Here is a 22,612-nt window from a genome sequence, read left to right as displayed (position 1 = left end):
GCACTAGCCTATCTATTTCACATACAAAACAAATAGGTATTGGACGTTGCAGGATATAAAATAATGTTACAAGTAAAATAAAACATACAAATTTAACAACAAATAGACACAATCATTCTGCCCCAGAAACAATTGAATACCTTCCCTCCTAAAATTCTAGACCTTTTTAGACCTTGAATATCAAAAAATAAATGTAAGACTTTTAAGACTTTTGAAGGATCCATGGGGAGCCTGATTAATGCAGTGTGCTTGCAGGCCAGAATTGAATACAGCAACAAATAAAAACCTCAGACGCTAGCCTTCAACAAGCAGTTGCAAAGTTACAACACCAAGTAACTACTGGAGTCTATGTTTAAAAATGGACATTGTGAATGCAGACACTCTTTTCTGTGATTTTCATTTATTTCAAAAGGACTTCAAACTACAAAGTTTTAGTGAAAATCTTCCTAGAAGCAGCTGAAGGAGAGCCATACTGTAACCGAGCGGTACATTACATCTGGCTTTCTCCCTTGCACGCTTCTGTGGCAACTAAGCCTGTTGCTTAGCAACCTCTTAATCAATACCTGGTCCTTTCCGGAACAAAGCTGAACAACGAGAGGAGGAAATAATGGAGGAACATTTAGCTAGCAGCCGTATAGTACAAAAGCCATGTCAAACAACATTTGTGTATGTATCAATCCTTGGTGGTCCCATTAGCAACCTCTTGCTATTGTTGGCTCATTGGACAACCATGTACAAGAGAGGTGGAGGAATGGATAGTACAATTGTGAAATGTTTGGATTATAGGGATTAGAAACTAGGCAGCTGGATGGGATGACATATTTCCTAAAAGGGGACATGAACAGAGCTGACCTAGACCATTTTGTGGGGTTAGACAGGATGCCTGTCCCTTGTTTGGTCAAACAAACGAGTCCCTGTTTATGAAATGTAAGTCATGCCATACGAGTCTTCAGTAAACTGGTGCCATTTGGAATTTGGTGACCTGGAAAATTAACCAGAGCTGATAGAAAAGGTGGTCATTAGTCAGATCAGAGGTAGTCCTGTTATGAACTAAATTGATTGACAAGAAGGATTTTAAACCAGTTGGAGATAAAAGATCAAAAATCAGGGGGATTCAATCTGGGGTCAATGAATGTCTGCACAACATTTAAGGAAAATCTATTTGATAGTGGCCAAGAAAATGAATTCAAAAACAAAGTTGACCCACAGACCAAAACTACAACCCCTTGAGCTAAGCTGCATCACAAAAAACCTAATATTTCTATTTTTATATCACATTTCCCTAAGTTTAAAATATGGATAAAAAAAATGTGAATAGGATCTGACATAATTTAGGCCTTTAGCTTGATATACTTGGCTGATTCGATGTAGTAATCAGAAGGCTAAGTTAGTTTTGAAATGTACAAGGAATTTTACTTGGTATTTGTCATTTCAAAATACACAGAAATAGACTTACGACTAAAAGACACCGAGAACAAAAAGGTAAACATAAACAGTCAACACATTTTAATACTATACAGGTAAGATATACAGTGGGGCAAAAAAGTATTTAGTCAGCCACCAATTGTGCAAGTTCTCCCACTTAAAAAGATGAGGCCTGTAATTTTCATCCTAGGTATACCTCAACTATGAGAGACACAATGAGAAAAAAAAAAAATCCAGAAAATCACATTGTCTGATTTTTAAAGACTTTATTTGCAAATTATGGTGGAAAATAAGTATTTGGTCAATAACACAAGTTCATCTCAATACTTTTTTATATACCCTTTGTTGGCAATGACAGAGGTCAAACGTTTTCTGTAAGTCTTCACAAGGTTTTCACACACTGTTGCTGGTATTTTGGCCCATTCCTCCATGCAGATCTCCTCTAGAGCAGTGATGTTTTGGGGCTGTCGCTGGGCAACACGGACTTTCAGCTCCCTCCAAAGATTTTCTATGGGGTTGAGATCTGGAGACTGGCTAGGCCACTCCAGGACCTTGAAATGCTTCTTACGAAGCCACTCCTTCGTTGCCCGGGCGGTGTGTTTGGGATCATTGTCATGCTGAAAGACCCAGCCACGTTTCATCTTCAATTCCCTTGCTGATGGAAGGAGGTTGTCACTCAAAATCTCACGATACATGGCCCGATTCATTCTTTCCTTGACACGGATCAGTCGTCCTGGTCCCTTTGCAGAAAAACAGCCCCAAAGCATGATGTTTCCACCCCCATGTTTCACAGTAGGTATGGTGTTCTTTGGATAAAACTCAGCATTTTTTCTCCTCCAAACACGTCTTGTTGAGTTTTTACCAAAAAGTTCTATTTTGGTTTCATCTGAACATATGACATTCTCCCAATCCTCTTCTGGATCATCTAAATGCTCTCTAGCAAACTTCAGAAGGGCCTGGACATGTACTGGCTTAAGCAGGGGGACACGTCTGGCACTGCAGGATTTGACTCCCTGGCGGCGTAGTGTGTTACTGATGGTAGCCTTTGTTACTTTGGTCCCAGCTCTCTGCAGGTCTTTGACTAGGTCCCCCCGTGTGGTTCTGGGATTTTTGCTCACTGTTCTTGTGATCATTTTGACCCCACAGGGTGAGATCTTGCGTGGAGCCCCAGATCGAGGGAGATTATCAGTGGTCTTGTATGTCTTCCATTTTCTAATAATTGCTCCCACAGTTGATTTCTTCACACCAAGCTGCTTACCTATTGCAGATTCAGTCTTCCCAGCCTGGTGCAGGTCTACAATTGTGTTTCTGGTGTCCTTTGACAGCTCTTTGGTCTTGGCCATAGTGGAGTTTGGAGTGTGACTGTTTGAGGTTGTGGACAGGTGTCTTTTATACTGATAACGAGTTCAAACAGGTTCCATTAATACAGTTAACAAGTGGAGGACAGAGGAGGCTCTTAAAGAAGAAGTTACAGGTCTGTGAGAGCCAGAAATCTTGTTTGTTTGTAGGTGACCAAATACTTATTTTACAGAGGAATTTACCAATTAATTCATTACAAATCCTACAATGTGATTTCCTGGATTCTTTCCCCCATTCTGTCTCTCATAGTTGAGGTATACCTAGGATGAAAATGACAGGCCTCTCTCCTCTTTTTAAGTGGGAGAACTTGCACAATTGGTGGCTGACTAAATACTTTTTTGCCCCACTGTACGTAAAGAAAAACTGATTTAGTCGAGTAATGATGCCAAGTTCATAGGGTGAAGGAATAGATACGGAATGATTAATGTAACAGGTTTAATATATGAGGTAGGTGGGTATGAGAGAATATAAAACAATATTATATTTATGTCATCGCAGACCGAATGAAGATTGTTGAGTTGTTATGATACTCCACCTTGGAAAAACTAAATCAGGGAATGAAAAAGACTCTTTCCTCACAATTTAAAGGTTTAAAATGTGATAGGTTGTTTTATATCAGATTTGAAGTAACATTGATTTGTATACATGTAAATTAAACAAAGTGTCAGAAGAATTGCTTTGTACTCAATTTAGAGGTTTTGACAAAGTCATAACATAAAAAGGTATTTCAGAAGTTGAAACTGATAACATATTTGACAACTCCACTTTTCTTCAACACCCTGCTCTGTCCGAGATGTCAAGTATTACTTTAAATGTTAGATGTTAAATGTTTAAATGCCAATGGTGTTGTTGCAGGTAGTCCCGACGGAGAATACTTTTGCTGTAGTACATCTCTATACATCGATACAACATTAATAAATAAGACCCCACGGTTTGAAGATTGATAGGTGTGTGGGCTGTCTTTCATTTTGACACACAGAACAATGGGGGCTATCCACCCTTATCCACAATGTAAAGTAATTCACACAGCCTCTTCCCTCTTCTCTCTGTAAGGAGCCACCGAGCAGCAGGTTCAGCTTTCAGAACAAAGTAACAAAAAACTAAAATGGCATTCATTTTTTTAAATATGTCGTGTAGTAATAGATTTATTCATTTTAGTACCAGAATGTGTATTTTATGTTAGTATGTCAAAATATCTCCTTGGGGAGAATCCCCCCAGACCCCCCTGCAGGAGTTGGGTTTTCAGCATGTCAACTCTTTCACCTGTGGGGAAATTGCAGGATTGGCTCCAGGTCGCCCTTTTTGATTTATTACAAGACAAATGTGCTTTTTTATTTCATACAGTTCAATTTAGATTGAGACAGGGAAATAATCTAAACCTCACGCGTGGAGTTTCACTGTCAAGGGGAGCGTGTATGTAATTACATTGCAAATACTGACTTGAGCCCCACCACTGTATGGGTTAGCCCTACCATAGATTACACAACACAAATATTCTGGCGCCGCCACTGTTTGCGGTCTACAATGACAGAGAAGAGCCTATCAAGTTTGGCTGTACTCAGCATTGAATCAAAACGCACCATAGCTTTAAATCTTAATAAGTTTGTGAGGCGTTTTGCTGAACAAGATGGTAATCGCCACATTCAGGTTATAGGCATGCCAACTTGATGCTCTGCTCACGGATGAGTCGATGAGAATAATAAACTGTTAAGAGGATGACCTTACGTGTGTATAATATTTTTTCTTTGTGGGGGTCTGCCCCCAAAAAACAGTTTCAAGTCCTGAGAAAGTCAAATAAGACGGTGTGTAAAACTTCACTGCCCAGCCAAAAAAAAGTAACCACTTTGATTTAACTAGGCCAGTAGGTAAGGGCTTTCCAATGGATAATAACTGCAGCGATGTATATGTTTTAGCTGAATAAACATTTTTTAACCCTAACTGATGCAGTTAGTCATTTCTTTATTGTTTGTTCTCTCTGATGTAAAGTCAAGGTTGTAACCGTTTGCAATGAAGTTGTGGGGCGCTGAACTGTTCTTTTGATAAATGATTAGTAATTACTTGTCTTTCAAATTTGAAGGAGGGTGAGCAAGCATCCTGAGGAACAGTCATCATTAACTCCTCCAAAAATATAGTTTATTTAATAATAACACTGAATATGTAAATAATAACATTGATTGACAGCTGATAGGAATAATATGATTGTTTATAGTATCATATTAATTCAGACAAACATCGATGAGACAGTTAATTAATGTACTTTTTGCAGCAGTCTGCATAGATTTGGTACCCCTGCTGGTCTAAGAGTGAAACAAACTCATTCAGTTATTGTTCATTTAAAATTCATTAAATTATGTCTGCCACCTTATATATTTATATTTAAGGATTTACTGTTGTGCCACAATAATGTCACCAAATGATATTGAGTTAAAATATCAATATTGTGGCTTTCCAAGTTAACATTGATTGATATGACTGCGATTAAATCAGCATATACTTCTGCCAGGGGATGCCACCCCTGAAATTCTCCTGCCACCCCATGAATATTTTTCTAGATCCGCCCCCGAGTGTGAGGCAAAACGTATGAAAGGGCAAGCGCATATCAAGTACAGTACAGTACAGTCAGCCTGGAAAGCTGCTGCAATTGTTTTTAGAGAGTGAGACTTTGGGAAAGTGAGTGGGAAACAGTGTCGAACAGTACACCTTTCTGTGGGCGCGTGGGGGAGGAGCCAAGCACCGGTCAGGTACATAGAGAATACACACACCACCGCATCTCAAGAGGACATTATCCCCCTCGTTTCCAGCGCACTTTCACAGTCAAGCCGGCCATCTGTAGAACTGACACCTCTACGAAGCCGTTTTTTTTAACGCCCTCTGAAGGCCATGTTTCCGTATTCACAAACACAAGAATATGATTCAAAAAAGAAACAGAGGAGCAATGCTTCTCTTCTCTCCAGATATATCTCTCCTGGGTGCAACCGGTGCAGGATAAACAACAGTCCTCCAAAAGTACACCAAGAGTCTGGTTTAGAAAGTATTGGAAACAACCCATTTTAAAATGTTGCTTCATCAGATTAATTTAGAGCTCCTTGCCATCAGGTGAGCCTTAAATCATCTGGTCCCGATAGGCAATAATCCCACACACACACAAACCACTATAAAAGGTAATAATGAAACGGAAAAAAAAGATATCAACTGGATATAAAAATGTCAATATAAATGCAGAAAGTTCCATTAAGAGATACACAAAATGTCAGAAGTACAACCAAGGCAATATTTCGTTTGATACCACCAACATTTCCAGAAGGTACCATAAATATAAGAGATGTGTTATTGTTACAGCAGAATAATTCAGTGTTGCTAACGATGAAAACTGTTTTCATGGACCGGTGATAATGCTTAAAGGTCAATGCACAAACTAAACCTTTTGAAGGTCCAGCATCACTATAAAAGAGAGACATCTAAGAGAGAAAATCCATTATCACATGTAGGAGGAATTAATTTAGATGCAAGTGTGGGTGAATGTGAAGTGCACAAGGGCGGTTTTAGAATAAACCTTGTGGCAGTAGGATGCACCTTGATTAAGAGAACGCTTTACTTGCTTACATTTCTCAGGCACAGTTTACCGACAATAATTAGAGATGTATCTGATGAGACTGAGAAATCTGCCCTAATATGTAGGAATTCAAATTGTGGTTACACGACCGAGATGCTAACTTTTTAAGTACAGCTATCTCTAATTGATGGAGTAACAACAGCCCTTCCATATGTCATTAAGTTATAATGTTTTCGATAACAATATAGTAATTTTAGAGGCTTCTGTTTGCATTGTTTCATACAGATTGGTGTCTCTTATTTTTACCTGCCCATATTTATCAATAAGGGTTGGCATTAAGCCAACAATATATAAGCAGGGAACATGAGAGAGAGAGAGAGGGGATGACAGACCACAACGAACCCTGGTTGGATCAGTCCAGAATTATGTGGTTAAAAACAAATGTGTGAAAACAAATATGTGTATGGTCCTGGGGAACAATTCAACAATCCAGGATTTGACAGTGAAAGTAGTCAAATGAATGCAATCCCAACCAATTCAATCCGTTTTCTTTTTTTAACCAATTTCCATTATTTTGACTCATCTGAAGATTCATTAGTAAATCTAGAGCTCTTTCCTTTATTTTAATTTTCTCTCATACGCAGTTACAAAAGGTTTAATTCAAAACATGTAAAAAGGATTGCATAATATTCTCAATAGACTCAAAATGCTAGAGGATGCATGTGTCCATTGTGGGCAGTTGTACAGTACTGGGAACTAAATGAGTTTGTGGGCTAGGAACAAAATGTTCATGTTAATGTTTGTCTTTCTTCCTTTGTTCATTCAGACTTCCTACAAAGTATAATGGGTCAAAAGTAAGTGTAAGTTTAGAGCAAAGATACTCGATTTTTATATGTTCATTTTTTTGCAATTGTGAAAAAGTAAAGTCTCAATTCTCTTATGGTTATAATTAACAATACATATAATCAGAAACATACCATGCTGTCTGCTTACAACAGTGAATCTCTATAACTCAGGAATACAAAGCATGCACTGTACTAATATCACTCCTTTGTCTACCTGTGACCTGTATCATTACTCTGAGTCCTCAGCTAAAGACCACTTTTAGTGTACTGTGGATGAAAGCATCCTTCTAACTAGGGATGCTCCAATCGATCGGCCGCCGGTGCTCTCTAAAAATGCCGATCGCATGACGTAAAATAATGACGTAAAATATGACACTTTTCTCTGTGCGCGGCAAAACAAGCTCGCCAAAATGGCTTCACCAGTCTGGCAGTATTTTAAAGGTGTCCGAAAAAGACAAGAAAATAGCGGTATGCAACGTGTGTGAAGCAGAAATCTTACAGCTCCGCCCGCTGTGACGGACCGGTGAGCGGAGCAAATGACACACACTAAGAGTTAGACCTAACACACTATTTTATCTACCTCTGGAACAAGCTAAACTAGTTAAACAACCTAGTTAAATATATTTATTCTTCAGTCGGGTCACTCATTACTGGATCAGTGAGCTGCATGAGACGATACTGACAGGCTTTCAGGAGAGAGAGAGAGGGGGAGAGAGGAAAAGAGAGCGCTTCCTCTCATTTCCCCGTGGTATTATCCAAAGTTAATGTAAACTTGAATAATGTACTTCATTTGAATGTAATAATTATGTTGGTTGTTGTTTGTGGAAGCGCCAGTGAATGAGCCCCATTAACTGAGCCCCATTAACTGAGTTTTAAACTTTAAATGGAAGATCCCCATAGGCCCCGCCCACTCGATCGGATCGGCGATTGGCCGATACTGATTCCGGCCCCAAAATTTGCGATCGGAGCATCCCTACTTCTAACCTATAAAACCAGATGAGCCTATAGCTTCACATGGTCAACAACAAACTTTGAACCTGCATGTAACCAACATCAATAATAAACATGGTGGTCTTTATCACAGTTTAACGTTAGCCGGATATAGGTGGCAGCGGACAGTTGATTATTAAGATACTTTCATTTCAATAGTCATGAAAGCCAGCACTTGGACAAGTGTGGAGAGGAAGCAAACACTCCTTATCAAAATATTCAACAAACTGATTATTTGAAGTTAATCTTCCTTAGATAATGATGCTGAGATATACACGTTTGCTAACTGTCTATAGTTGCTTTTGTTAGCTTTCACATTACCAAATGATTGACTTGTAAGACCGTAAAAAATCAGGTCAAATATAGATTGTTCACTAGAACATGACTGGACTCAAGTTACAATGAGTCATTGCTGACATCCAAGAAAAGAGAATGTTTCCAGTGTATTTATTCTGTTACCAAGTGTGTTATGATGTCTCCCTTGCTACGTGCTCTGCTGTTACCTGACATAATGTAATTCACAGGCTCCTGGGTGTTCCTGTACCTTGTTTCACTGTCTGCTCAGCTGCGTAATGAGACAATTATTTGTATGTTTTCCGTTTCCTCCTGGCTGTTACTCATCACTTATATCAATGTGATCATTTACTGTGACAAGTTCCCGTTTTCTTCTTGTTGTAACTTACACCTCAAAAGCTTTACAGAGATTTCAAGTTATGTTTATTTTTCCATCTCTATGTAGAATGAAGTAGGATCATTTAAAACACAGACAACTATTTGACACGTGGCAGCTGGCAACCTGGACAAGACCCAGATTCCACCACCGAGAACAAAAACTGAAAACAGTGATGATAAACAGAGGACTGATGCTCGGGACCACCAAAGTAAGTGACAGATGCACTTGGCTCTTGGCAAAGGCATATCAATCTATAGCCATCCACAGTTATTATGGTGTTGGCTCCAGTGCCATCTTCCACTCAGCCAATCAATACAGTAACAAAACATTTGGGAGGGGACATCTAATAATCCTCAACCAAATAAACTGTCTCTTCCATCAACATGCACCTTTGACAAATAACTGAAGCGCTACAAACATTGTGTCTATTCCTTGAATTTAGCACAGAAATCATGTGCTTTGTATTTTAAAATGTGTTTTTATTTTGCAGAAACAATGTCTGCTGAATGCTGGTTATGCTGTTCCTCTATTTGTGTATTTATGAACTACTGTGAAATCTGAGTCATCATTCCTTTCTGAGCACACCTCCTATAGAGCCCAGTCATAAATGTCAAATCATGTTTTAGTTGTTTTTCGCGGGTTTATAGTTGTAATTGTTGGGTTTAATGGGAAGATATCGTCTTATATCTTACGGCCCCTGAATTATATTGACTCAAACATAGCGTGGCAGACCCTTTTGAGATCATCAAGATCTGATCATTTTCCACGGAGTCAATACATCATCGTCCCGTGATGAAACTTGGGATTTACAGGTTAAAAATAACTATGGCTCCTCTTCATTCGATACATATTTTGCAGTTTGTCTTGGTAGAGTTGGACGAATTTTCTAACAACTCAAGTAATGGCTGTTTCTCAATGTCGAGGACGCTTGCTTGGTAGCACATGTCTTCCGAGTCACTTGCTTCAGAAGCGAGGCAAGAATCTTTCCTAGCCTCGGAAAATGAAGAATTGTGGAACAGGCTAACAGGTGTGCATCATATGAGAGGCCCCGCCTTAAATGGAGCGCGATTTCCGCCAAAGATTTGGAAATTGGTCAGTGCGCAAAGCATTGTGGGGATTTTAAGACCGCAGAGTCTACACATATCCAGCCTCAAAATTTCTCGCTACGAAGTACGCCGGCTTGGGTAGAATTCCAAGTATGCTGGACATTGGAACAGTCCTTTGGCGACACTCGATGACGTAGTATGCTTGAAATAGTGGCTCTGGAGCAGCCTTCCTCGACATTGAGAAACACCCCGTGTTTGCAGCTCCTGATACAATTTCAGCTGGTTTTATACATTTTGAATAGAGTTTTGGTAAGTTGCCATCCCGTCAATATTTGTGCCTCAAACTACTTGGGCCATGATTGTTGTTGTATGCTCAGAAATGCTTTTTGATTTATTGCCAAAAACACACAAGTATAAGCACCCTTAGCAGTGCTTGAAAATATTATGAGAAGCAGTTATTTTGATGTTACTATATACTGGCCCCCTGGGAGGCATAGAGTTGCCTTTGACATTTAACTGATTTAAACAGCCTGCACCCTGCTATTTATTTTCCATCTCACTGAACTACACTTTTTACTGAATTGTGGGAATGATTTCTTATTAAAAAGGCAATAAAGAAATATTTAAACATTTCTGTAATTACTCTTCATTGCCTTGCAAGAACAATTAAAGCTACTTTATTATCATTTACTTGTATTGACCTGACACATGATAATGATTAAATATATAAATAGTTACACATTAAAAAGAAACAGCCTAATCTACACGTATTTATCATATTTTAAGGCTTAAGATTATAGACACTCCACAATATATTTGCAGCTATTTGAAGGTCTGGTTCCGATGCAAATCCCTTTGGCTCATGTATATGTATGACACATCTCGCCTGGCAGCAAACAACGTCCATAAATCAGAAAGCACTCAGAGTATTAACATGAATTGTACAGTGCAATGCAATCAATGTTGAATCTATCTTTCAAAGCAAGAAAACCATAGTAACTAGAAGAACTAAGTGCAGTTCAGTTTTAACAACATCTCAATCACATAACATAACATAACCTGTGACTACTCTTTTCTAAAATACAATCAAACTCTACACTTCATATTTTGTCAATTCTTCCAGGAAACGGCAACATTTTATTACAAGCCAACAATCTCAACAATTGCCAATTTCAGTTGTTTATGTAAAGAATTACAATTTCTGAAATGTTGAACACTTTGCATATCATTTGCAGGTTACTTGAACATTATACCAGTGGAGACTTTGGCCTTGCAACATTTTTTTCATTTCTGACTTTAGGAAAGTGGGAAAAACCTTAACATTGCCCAAAAGTACTGTATCTCTGTTCACTATAACCAAATCACGCTCAGTTACGCTATTCTATGATATTCTTTTGATAACTGATGTTATACTGTATACTTCAACTTCCATTTACTGTGCCTCCACTGAAACACTTTGAAGCCACCCTTGGGAGGCCGCCTACTAATTTGAAGAACTCTTAGTTGAGTCAGTAGATGTTAGATCTTATATGTTTAGGATATTGACTTGAGTAAATCTGACTGAAAACACTGCTCTGTGAACCTCCGAAGGAATCACATATCAAATCAATTACAGTTTGAACCCTTAAGCCCCCCATCAAAAAACGGTTTCAGATGACAAGAAACACATAGCGAGGAGAGCAGGAACAGCTGAGACTGACCTGAATCGCTCTGGCTGTAGACTGCCATGGTCTGTCCGCCCACAGTTTGCATGGTGAAGGGATGATCCCTCGGGACCAGCAATGAACCATCCTTCTCCCCCACAGCGCCCATGGTGGTCAGCTCCACATTCAGACGGAAACTCACCTGGGAAACAAAGATGACTCAAGGCCATGCTGGCTAGTTATATTAACAACTAATTTTGATTCATCAGAGGAATTTCATATGATGAAACTATATTGATCGCTGTGAGGAAGTTGGGTCAATGAAGATTGGATACAACAAATAAAAAAAGGGATAACAGGCCACTAAACTATGAGTAACTCCGTCGCTAAAAATATATATAAAAACATATGCAGTATGTATGAATGGACAGAAACAAGCATGACAAATCACTCCTGTGCAGTATTATGAAGAAGCTGCCTCACCTCTGTTTTCCCTTGCTTCCTGTCAGGTCGATGACAAGACATATAAAAATAAAGGGGGCATCACTGTTACAGATAATCATGAGAACAGGATTACAGCGAGCAAGAAACGTGTACAAAAAGTTTGAAAACCTACTTTCCAATAGTTATCTTTCCAACTTCTCCCTTTTCGGAGGCCTTGTCCCATTGGTGAGATAAATACTTGGGAACCTGGTGAGAAAGACATGGCAACTTAAAATAAATGTGAACATACACTAATAACCTAATATGTAACTCAACAAGAAGTTTGAAGGTGAACTGTCTGCAATTTGTTGATTTCGATATGATGACATTATTAAACGGCGCCATTTTATTTAATAACATTGATAACTAAGCTAGCGTTAAATTAGCTAACGGTAAATTAGCTTAGGTTACGTTAATTCGTTACTTTCCGTTGGTTGTTGGGTGTAGTAAGTGAACGAACCTTCACAAGCCACACGGTTTGACTTTGTTTGACTCCAGTTAGATTCATCTCCGTTTTGTTTGACATATTTGCAATGTTGTGAGAGTTTCAAAATACTGTAAATATAACAACTAGCAAGGTGTGTGTCGACGCCTCAATCTAACAGGACAGGAGTGTCCAATTAAGTTTGAGCGTTACGATTGAAACTTCCTGTGCAACCTTTCAAAATAAAACTCTGATCAACACTGATCAATCAGATATCAATAATCATCTAAAATAGTCCGGAATTCAGTTATAGGCCTACCTTATTTTAAATATTTCTTAATTGTTGTCTTCCTTCGTATATGGACAGCTATTTATTCTTCCAATATAGGTTGTGGCACTTATCCAACTTTGTTTGCAGAGAAATTGTGGATGCCTATCTTTATTTTTATTTTATTTAATGTAGGCTATATGAATAGAAAGTTACCAAAACTATTTTCTATATACGTGCTTCCCAAAGGCTTATTCAAATTATGACATGACAATGGCTTATTTCTTGCTATATCTGATCCAGTAGTGGGCTAGAATACTTTGCAACTCACAAATACTTGATTAATTTTCAAGAACTAATTTATCTTTACATATATTCATTGTTTACCTGAAGGACAAATCAACTGGAAAATAAAATAAGATTACGCCTACACACTGAAATGTCTAAGATAAATGTCTCAGGTGTGTGTGGTGTTGGGAACTGCAGGCTACCTATTAAAATTACATCACAGTAAGACAATCACCAACTGTGAGTTTATATTATAGATTCTAGTGTCAAGGCCTTGAACTGTGATGTACTTATAAAGTGATCGAGGATTTGTTTTAAATAAAATCACCACACTGCAAACTTTGGCCATAGTATTACAGCAACAAAAAAAACACTGCACACCCTGCAAAGTGAAGAGGCGGAATAGGAGGTTTAACAGGCCAGCAGCTCATTTTTGCCCTGAAGCCAAACCAAACCATAATGGGCAAATTCCTTATCAGTTGCAGCAACAACTGTACTGCAACGGCTGCTGGCCTCTAGCAACAAATTAAATTGGATGTCAAAAAAAGGGATATAGACTGAGGTCCTAACCATAAAGTCCAGACCTCTCAATCACCACCACTTCTTAGATTTATTCAGCAATGTCAAACTCAATGACTGATTATCAGGCCACTAAAGTCCAGGGTCAATCCTCGCAATGAATGTATGAAACGTCCAGACTGTAGGTGGCTTTTTTAGATTGACTCTTGCCAACAGGTAGCCTACATTTCGTCACAAATGTTTATACCACCAAACTAACAGCATAAATGGGGGTATCTATATCATAGTAATCACTTTTTCGTTGTTCCCTTATTTTGAAATTCCCTGCATGCATAAGAGACCAAGGGGTAGACCTAGGACCAGGTGGAGGGATTATTATCTCTTCGCTGGCCTGGGAGCGCCTTGGGATCCCCCAGTCAGAGCTGGTTGATGTGACCAGGGAAAATAAAGTTTGGGGCTCTCTGCTGGAACTGCTACCCCCGCGACCGTCACCCGACCACGGATAAACGGGAGAAGATGGATGGATTTAATACATTACTGGAATGACACGTAAAAATGTACTAAACTGAATAGTTCATATGCGATAAAAAATGTCTTCATCATTAATATTGTAACAATGTCAAACATCCTAAAAAATGTAATAGGACGGGGCATAATACAACAGGCTTAATTAAACGGAGTGCTTAAACAATTGTCAAAAATGATTTACAAGGCAGTGGACTTGGACTGCGGCAAAACACAAGTCAATTTTCATTTAATATTTATCAGCATAAACTGGCCCTGGCAAAAATAACATGTTGAAGAAAAAGCATTTCATAGTCTAATGTTTAAAGACATGCTAGACAACAATACTCACATTTAACATGACTTAAAGTTACTGCTGTTTACTTCTAAATGTTTACACTGTGGTGTTACTACTTTTATTCTGCACAAGATCTAGGTATCGTGTCCACCGCTGCATTAACATTTATTATTATTTTTAAAGTATAGGAATATGTATTTGATGGAATGAAGAGCAATTTAAATTGTAGTTTCCTTGTTTGATGTTATCTTTTTTGTTCTTCATAACAGGGTAATTCATTTAAAAGCCCTAAACAAATCATTATTTAAATAAACCCATGTGACACTCATTAGAGCAATTATGCACTGATTTAAGACCAAGTTAATGCCCTACCAAGTTGTAACTATTTTAAACAGACAGTCATTTGCATTGAAAGATAAAGAGGACAAACCACAGCGTGAAAAAGGGCCAATCACTCATAGACGCTTTACTTTATTTTTTAACGGAGATCGTAGCGACACCACGTGGATCAAGAGACAACCTACACTCTTTCACACTGTGATGGAAGAGCTAAGCCAGCAGCACATCAATTATGTATGTAGAGCTTGAGAGGGAATCAAGATTAGCTTCCAAGGTCATTAACATGAATCATTGGAGACTGACTCACATGTAATTGGTCGACTAGACAACGGCATCTGAAAATACAAACAGGGTAAATTAAATCAATTATAATATTCGATATACAAACACAAAAACATTGGGTCCCATTACTTAATATGAAATGAATGACATATGTATGACTTTCTGGCCACAACTGGTAAAAGTTTTTAGACGATTGTTCATATTCATTATGACAATTTTACAAAAACTGATTTTGAGGAAGTTAAAGAGTTTATAGCATTTAGATTTATTAAATAATTGTCCATCTCCATTTACCCCTGCAGCTGACTTGTATGTATTGCCACCTTGTGGACAACTGCAAGAAATCGACGTGGTGCTAATTTATGAAAGATGAATGAAATAGCAATAAGAAGAATAACATTTCTATACTCCGTAGCCTCAAGATTTGTTCTCTTCTGTATGATATGCTTCTTATTATGATTGAATATTATGATTACTCTAGGACAGGTAAACTACAGTGTTTCACATTTAGGGCAAGCCATGGTAAGCACCACGGTTGTTGTTGTTGTTGTTGTTGTTGTTGCTGTTGTTGTTGTTGTTGTTGTTGTTGTTGTTGTTGTTGTTGTTGTTGTTGTTGTTGAGGAAAGTTCAAGGCAGATGCAATTATTTTACTTTTTAAAGAGCTGGAGGTGATAGCAAGTGGTTATCTATCTCCTTCCGCCTTTATTACCATTGCATATTATGGTACCCATAAGATGAATATTAATGATCAGGACATAACATTCTCTACTCTATGTTCAGTCTCTAGTTAAAGGTTATCACATTCATGCCCCTAAGAGGATAAATCCTCTCCTTTTCTAATTACCTTCTCCTCTAGTGTTCAGCTGGTTTGGCTTTTGACTAGTATGACACCTTGCATAGCACACATTTAACTAAAATGAATTATACCTACCATGAAAATTGCTATAACTGTATTGTCCTTGGTGTAAATAGTTACTGGGATGCAGATTTAATAACAAAAGGGGGCAGGGAGTTGTGGCACTTGGCACTGGCTAATAGATTTGGATCAATATAACTTCCTGTGTCCCACATGGATTTCTCAGCAGTATGAGCTTTAACAAATGAGCCATATCTGTTCAACTCAAAGATTTCGCTCATAAAACTTATGAGTCTCCTCTGTCGGCTGACCAGCTATCAGCACATTCACAAAAAACTTAACAGAGACAAAGCTCTCAGGGAAACACAGCCCCCAAAGTGTCCCAGCTGCTGGCCACAGTTTATCTGCTTCATTGGAACGTGTTGAAAGTGTGTGTGGGTTGGGGTGTGTATTTAGGACAATGAAGCCTAACTTCATCCTATTACCTAAGTTTGAGAACTACAGAAACAGTCTATCAGTCCTTCGCTGGTTGAAAGATTCAGAAAGCTCTTTTCATCAGGGATAAAATGAGCTTGGCAACGAATGACTGGGAGTTTTGGCTTTCCTCTCAAGGTCAGACACGCTTTGAGGCAGGCATTTTTGTTTTGCCCACAGTCTGGGTACATTTCAGAGGGCAGGCTAGGGAGATAATTCAGCAACAAACTGAAATGCCAGTACACTGATTTATTCTGAACTATATCCACAGTCATACCCTAACCTTCAGATGCTTAATCATTCTCATATTTATATCATCATTTCTTTTTTAAGGCCTGATCAAGCACTTGTGTCAGTGAAATGATAATTTCCTCTAAAAACTGAAATGATTTGGCATTAATGTAATATCAACATGATTGCCATTGTTGTGTTCTCTTGTGTGCTCACATTGCATTGAAGGGCTGTTTCCATGGCAGCTCTTAGTTGGCAGATACAATCTCAGCACACTGTCAAATATTTTATTTTTACATCATTTTGTGTCTTCATTTGTTGTAGATAGTCGACGCTGAGTTGTTGTCAGAAGAGCCTTAAATCTGCTATTTTGCTGGAGCCATTCTGAGATGATGAGCGATTTGTGATGCTGTCCATTATGGTTTCCATGGAAAAACTGTACACATTAAGTATGTCCATCTGCAATGAATATTTCTTTTTAAACACACCTGTACACTGAAATGTGGCTCCCTCAGGTGGAAAGGCTGTGGCCATTTCTCAATGTCGAGTAAACCTGCTGCAGAGCCACTATTTCAAGTATACTACGTCATCGAGTGGCCCCAAAGGACTGTTTAAATGCATGTTAAATGCCCAGCATTCAGCGCCACTCGATGACGTAGTATACTTGAAATAGTGGCTCTGCAGCAGGTATACTCGACATTGAGAAACGTCCTGTGTCTTGACAACATTTTGTGTAAGGTCAAAGGTCATCTGGCAGGTTCATTTCCACCTTTAAGAGTTGCTGTATATTTCTACAACATTTACACAAATGCTGTTCTGTCATACTTTACATTTCTCATGCTATCACTACTATTTATTTCAACATGAGGCGAACAAACAGGAAATTAACCATATTGTTTACATTTATATTCTGTGAACATTCTGTGTTTTTGTAAAGGCTTTTTTATAGGAATGGGCTATTGAAAATTGTAACTCTATTGTCTTTGTCCATATTAAATTAAATAAACTTCTCATTCAGAGGCAGCAACTGTCAACAAGTGTAGTTTAATATGTTGTATAAGTTCTATATTGTTGTTGAGATTGCATTATTTAGCTGTATGTGAAAGTTGAATGGAGGATGTGTCTCTTTCGGTATTTAACAATGACATGGATCAACCTGAAGGGGGTGTTATAATAACAGGCTTCTTTTTTTTTCTTTTTTTTTCTTTTTTTTCTAAATAAAGCACAATATATTTAATTAAATAAACTAACTTATAATTTGTTATATCTATAACAAAACACCTCCCTATGGATTGGCCTATTATAATTGAAGGACCTAAATATTTGGACATTGACCAAAATTTAAAAAACTATATTTGTGTGAATGGTTTAAATGATAACATAGAGTTTCACTTTACCTATTCGATATTAGAACACAAAGTCATGTTAGATATATTTCTACAAGTCTGATTTGTCCTCTAAAGACAAATCATAACCTAATTTACATAGCACACACAACCAATTCTTACCAACACATCTCATGGCCTCCGTTGTTTAAGGAAGTTTTGCCAAACGTTGTTCCTGTGGACTTGAAAGTGAGTCTGTGCCATCTCCTTTATTATTAAATACAATATTTCCACCGGCTGCTCTCAAGTTTCCCTTTCACTCATCAGTCAGGCATGCAGCTCTCAGGTTTCTGTTTTGATTAATTCATTGTTCTGACTATATTTATGCCTGTCAGTGCAATAATGACTGAATAAGCGACCATTTTTATCATGACTTGATTTTTAAAGGCAAAACCATGACATTGTATATTCTCTTACTTAAATGAAAACATGCATACACATGAAGCTGCCAAGTATAGACATGCTTCAAACAAGAGACTCAGTGCCTATGCTACAAGTCATTGTTTAATTTTCATTCATGGCAAGGTCATATATCTTTTGACAAGACAGTTATAGGGGTGTGATGTATGTCTACTATGCTGTACATCAGGAAAGAACATGTCCTCAGGCATTCCCATCACTCAGCTACAAGAACAAAACAAACACTGAAAGGTTGTGTGTTTAGGCAATACATTCCTGACTTTGTGTGTTTCCATGTGGCGATCCCCTGAGGTGGGATGTTATCTAGTACATTTAATCAAGTACTGTACTTAAAAACAATCTTAGGTTATTTTTCTTTCCTTCAGTATTTCCATTTTATGCTACTTCATGGTTTTACTTTAATACAACGTGGAAGCAAATGTACTGAGCTTCTTTTTACTCCACCATGTGCATATGGCATCATATTGAGAAATGTGCAAATACAAATCATTAATAAAAAATAAAAAGTAAACTAATAAATTATTATGAATTATCATGGATTAAGCTACTAGGCAGGAATTTAAATAGCTGACATCAACATAACCTTTACTACAGTAGCTGCAACATCAGTCATGATGTGTAAACATGTAATGCTTACACATCATGAAAAAACTGCATTAGCCGCTGAATAACCTGTTATGGTGTATTCCTTTGAATAATCAAATATGAAAGTGGATATGAACTCTGCTCATGAGGAACACACATGATAAGTATGACTATGTGAACCTAGAAAAGCTGTGTCCAGCCCTGATCAGCCCCATTGCATCTTCTACTGTGCGTGATATTTATTTTTTCCTCATTCTTTGATACAGTGACTTACATCAGTGCCAAGTTGGGTTTGTTCTGCAGTATGTTTGGGAAGAAACATTCATGAATGAATGAATGTAGTGGGCCTGGGTATTTTGACATCTAGTAACACACACTGTGATTTTCTGCTGGGAGGGCTGTCCAATGAAAATATAAGCCAGCATCTATTCTGGTCTCCATTCAGAGCGGAGAGGCTCAGTGGACACAAGCCCCAGACAGAGACACAGACCCCCTGCCCGCATCACTGGGCATGGCCCTGTACTCTGCACGTCCAAAGCCTCTGTTGTTTCAAGAATTTTAGGTTTGTTTCACCACCATCACCACCATCACCACCACTCTGCTCCCACAGATCTGTCTTTATATTCTCAATGTACGACAACTATATACTTCAGAAAGCATTGATTTATCGTCAAATACGTGCAGCTAGTCTAAACAATGCCTCTCTCAGACAACTAAAGAATGTGTGAATTCACAGAAGCAATTGGCATGCTGAGATTAATTACAAGAAGGAACACCACATGTACAAATACCATATTATAAATAAATGTAGAATTCAAATTGTTTACTAAAGTCCAAAATGCAAACAAAAATATGTTTTACTTTTAATTTCATCCAACTGTATAGTGTTAGGTTGTGACATCTATAACGGTTTCATATTTTATGGCCTCATCATATATTTTCTGTAAAAAACTTAACCTGGCAGACAATGTACCTTGCTAAAAAGTAAAATATTATCTTGTTAAATGCATAGTTGTGAAGTTCAATAGTATATTCTCTGTGTTTCTGCATGTATATCCTTCCCTGTGTGTGTAATGCACATGTGTCTAACTCAAGGCCCGGGGGCCAAATCAGGCCCTTGATGGATTTAATTTCGGCCCGCAGGATCATTTCTGATTACTATTAGATCTGGCCCGCTGGTTTATTGCACACACACCTTCACTCAATCCTGAGGGTTTTTCAGCTCAGAGCCTGACTCCAAACATTGATGAACTTGCACCCAAGATGAGATGCCAAGTATCTGGCTTGAACGAGCATCACAGAGCAGCACACTGAGTTTCAATGGATGTTTCCTTCTGCACTTTCTTTCTTGCAACAACAGGACTTGTTTGTTTTTTTCTTTGAGGAAAATAGTTTTTTTTAAGCTGTTGTTGGCCTGTGGAAAAATGTAATCATAAGAAATGACTGTGGAAAAGCTGCAGATAGAGCCAAGAAATGAATGCAACTGATTATTTAATGTTTAATGTTGTTTTTATCGGCAATCATTTAAGCTTTGTTAGTTCCAGGTTTAATATGTGCAATAACATCATTTCCATAAGTTTTGCAATAAACATTGAACCAGTCCGGCCCTCGAATAGTACCGATATTTTTTATTTTGGCCCACTGTGTATTTGAGTTTGACACCCCTGGTGTAATGTGTGTAAACACAACAGAGTGGGTAAAGACATTTCCCTGTAAGGGATGAATAAAGTATATCTTCTTCTTCTTCTTCAAGGGAAAATCACAAGAACACAAGGGCCTCTTTTGGATAATTTGTGTAACCGTGCATTAATTGTGTATTCCCCAATTGCTTTGCACTGCAGTTCGCAGAAATGACCTGTTACCTGTGCTACATTAATTCGACAGATGCCTTTAACCAAAGTGACTTACATTTGATGAGCAATTTGGGATTTGGTGTCTTACTCAAGGGCTTGTAGACAGGAGCTGGTAATTGAACTGCCCACTTGATAAATAGCCTGAGAAAAAGCCACCGCTAACTACCTTCTTAATGTCAAATGAAATAGCAAACAACCAATGAGAGGCTCATCCAACATCTGCATATCTTCCAAATCAGCTAAATAGAGAGCATAAGAAGTGTTTCTTTTTTTACTGGAGTGGTTGCAAAATCAAACTAGAGTCCAAATTGTTCACTATAGTGGGGCAGCAGTACAATAGTGCTGGGTGTTTTTTGTTTGTTGTGGAGTGCCAGTGTGATTTAAAGCTGCTGACAGCACCAGACGCTTACACTGCACTAGGCTCCTGCTGTCTCTCGCCCTCTATCATTTGTATCGATGGATATGGCCTGTCTGCCCGCCTGACAGCCGATCTGTGCTTCTCTTCTCTCCCTTCTTGCTCCTCCGCCTCCATCTCAACTTCTCTTCTCTCTGTTTCTAGCATTCCCCCCTCCTTACTTCTCTTATGTTCAATGCTTTTGACATTCATAATTCCAAATGGCTAAGGTTGGAAAACCGAGCTAAAAAAATACATCTTTTAACAAAAATATATCCGCTATTCAGCTTTTTTCTCAGTTCTGCTGATTGTGATCCAGAAAGTCACTTGCATTAAAGCATCCACATATTGAGTCAGTCACGATCTTAGTTTTATGTCACGGTTTTAGTTTGGTCTGACTTGTCATGGTTTTATTTTTGCTGTTATGTTCTCCCTGTGTTTTTCTCCCTGTCGTTAGTTTCCCTGGTGTGTCTGATTGTGTTCACCTGTTGCCCTTGTGTTTCTCCTTCCCTGCCCGGCTGTTTCTCGTCTCGTGATTACCCCTCCCTGTATTTAGTCTTGTCTCTTCCTGTGTTCGGTGTTGGTTCATTATTTGTCGTTCATGTCTCCCTTCATGTTGGTCACAGTCACCTTTTGTTTGGATGCTACTTCGTAACTGTTCATGGATTCTTGTTTTACCTCGTACCTGTTCATGAATTCTTGTTTTTTCAGCTTTTGAAAATAAAGCTCGCCTTTTGTTTCCTTTTGAAAGCTGCTTCCTCCTCAGTCTGCATTTGGGTCCTATTTTTCCCCAACCGTGACAGAGTGCAATGCTAAATAAACACGCATGAATGAAGAATAATGTGTAGCTTCGGCAAAACTAACAATGCTTTGGAATAATTAATGTGAAGCTAAATATATACTGCACTAAAGGGAAGCCTGTGTAAACTTGACTTGTGTAGGATATTGAAACGTTTTTATGGGGAGGTGTTATTGCCGATGAACTCGTAGAGCGAAGTCTTTGTGTTGTTAAGAGTCAATTCAATTGATTGAGTGAATATTTATAATGAATATTTTAAGTAATTAAATATAGCTTTATAATGTTTCAAAATGTTTGCTTCTGTATTAAAACTAACTGTAATGTTACATAACATATATATATAAATATATATATTCAAATTATCACCTGATGTAATTTTGTAATGAGGATTTTGTTTTGGATTAACAAGAAAAAAGCAAGGAAGATTAAAAAGTTTAATAAAAAAGGGTATTGAATTAGAAAAGGACCTTTATGTCCAGATATGAACAGAAGAGGCCAGAACAGAGAAAATTGAGATGTTTGACCAGATGACAAGAGTTCATTGACCTTCAGTGGCAACATTACAGACCAACAATGTCTCACTCACACACACACACACACACACACACACACACACACACACACACACACACACACACACACACACACACACACACACACACACACACACACACAC

At 38.2% G+C, this 22,612-nt stretch overlaps 1 protein-coding gene across 2 annotated transcripts in view; it reads right to left on the bottom strand.

Moving 5' to 3' along the window:
* LOC307029146 (general transcription factor IIF subunit 2-like) overlaps positions 1-12,646 on the bottom strand; it is a 54,443-nt gene extending 41,797 nt beyond the window's left edge. The window contains exons 1-4 of one of the 2 annotated variants that reach the window (XM_079664839.1): positions 12,478-12,646; positions 12,151-12,224; positions 12,018-12,036; positions 11,592-11,736 (exon numbers count right to left, since the gene is read on the bottom strand). In XM_079664839.1, coding sequence (XP_079520965.1) covers positions 11,592-11,736; positions 12,018-12,036; positions 12,151-12,224; positions 12,478-12,543 — 304 coding nt within the window. In that variant the 5' untranslated portion in view covers positions 12,544-12,646. Of the gene's footprint in view, positions 1-11,591; positions 11,754-12,017; positions 12,037-12,150; positions 12,225-12,477 lie in introns of both variants that reach the window. The other variant, XM_079664840.1, reaches the window with a different exon arrangement.
* Positions 12,647-22,612: the final 9,966 nt, after the last annotated feature.

This window comes from Notothenia rossii (genome assembly GCF_949606895.1).
Source record: "Notothenia rossii genome assembly, chromosome: 2".
Classification (NCBI taxonomy): domain Eukaryota; kingdom Metazoa; phylum Chordata; class Actinopteri; order Perciformes; family Nototheniidae; genus Notothenia; species Notothenia rossii.
This window is presented reverse-complemented; position numbering and strand designations above follow the sequence as displayed.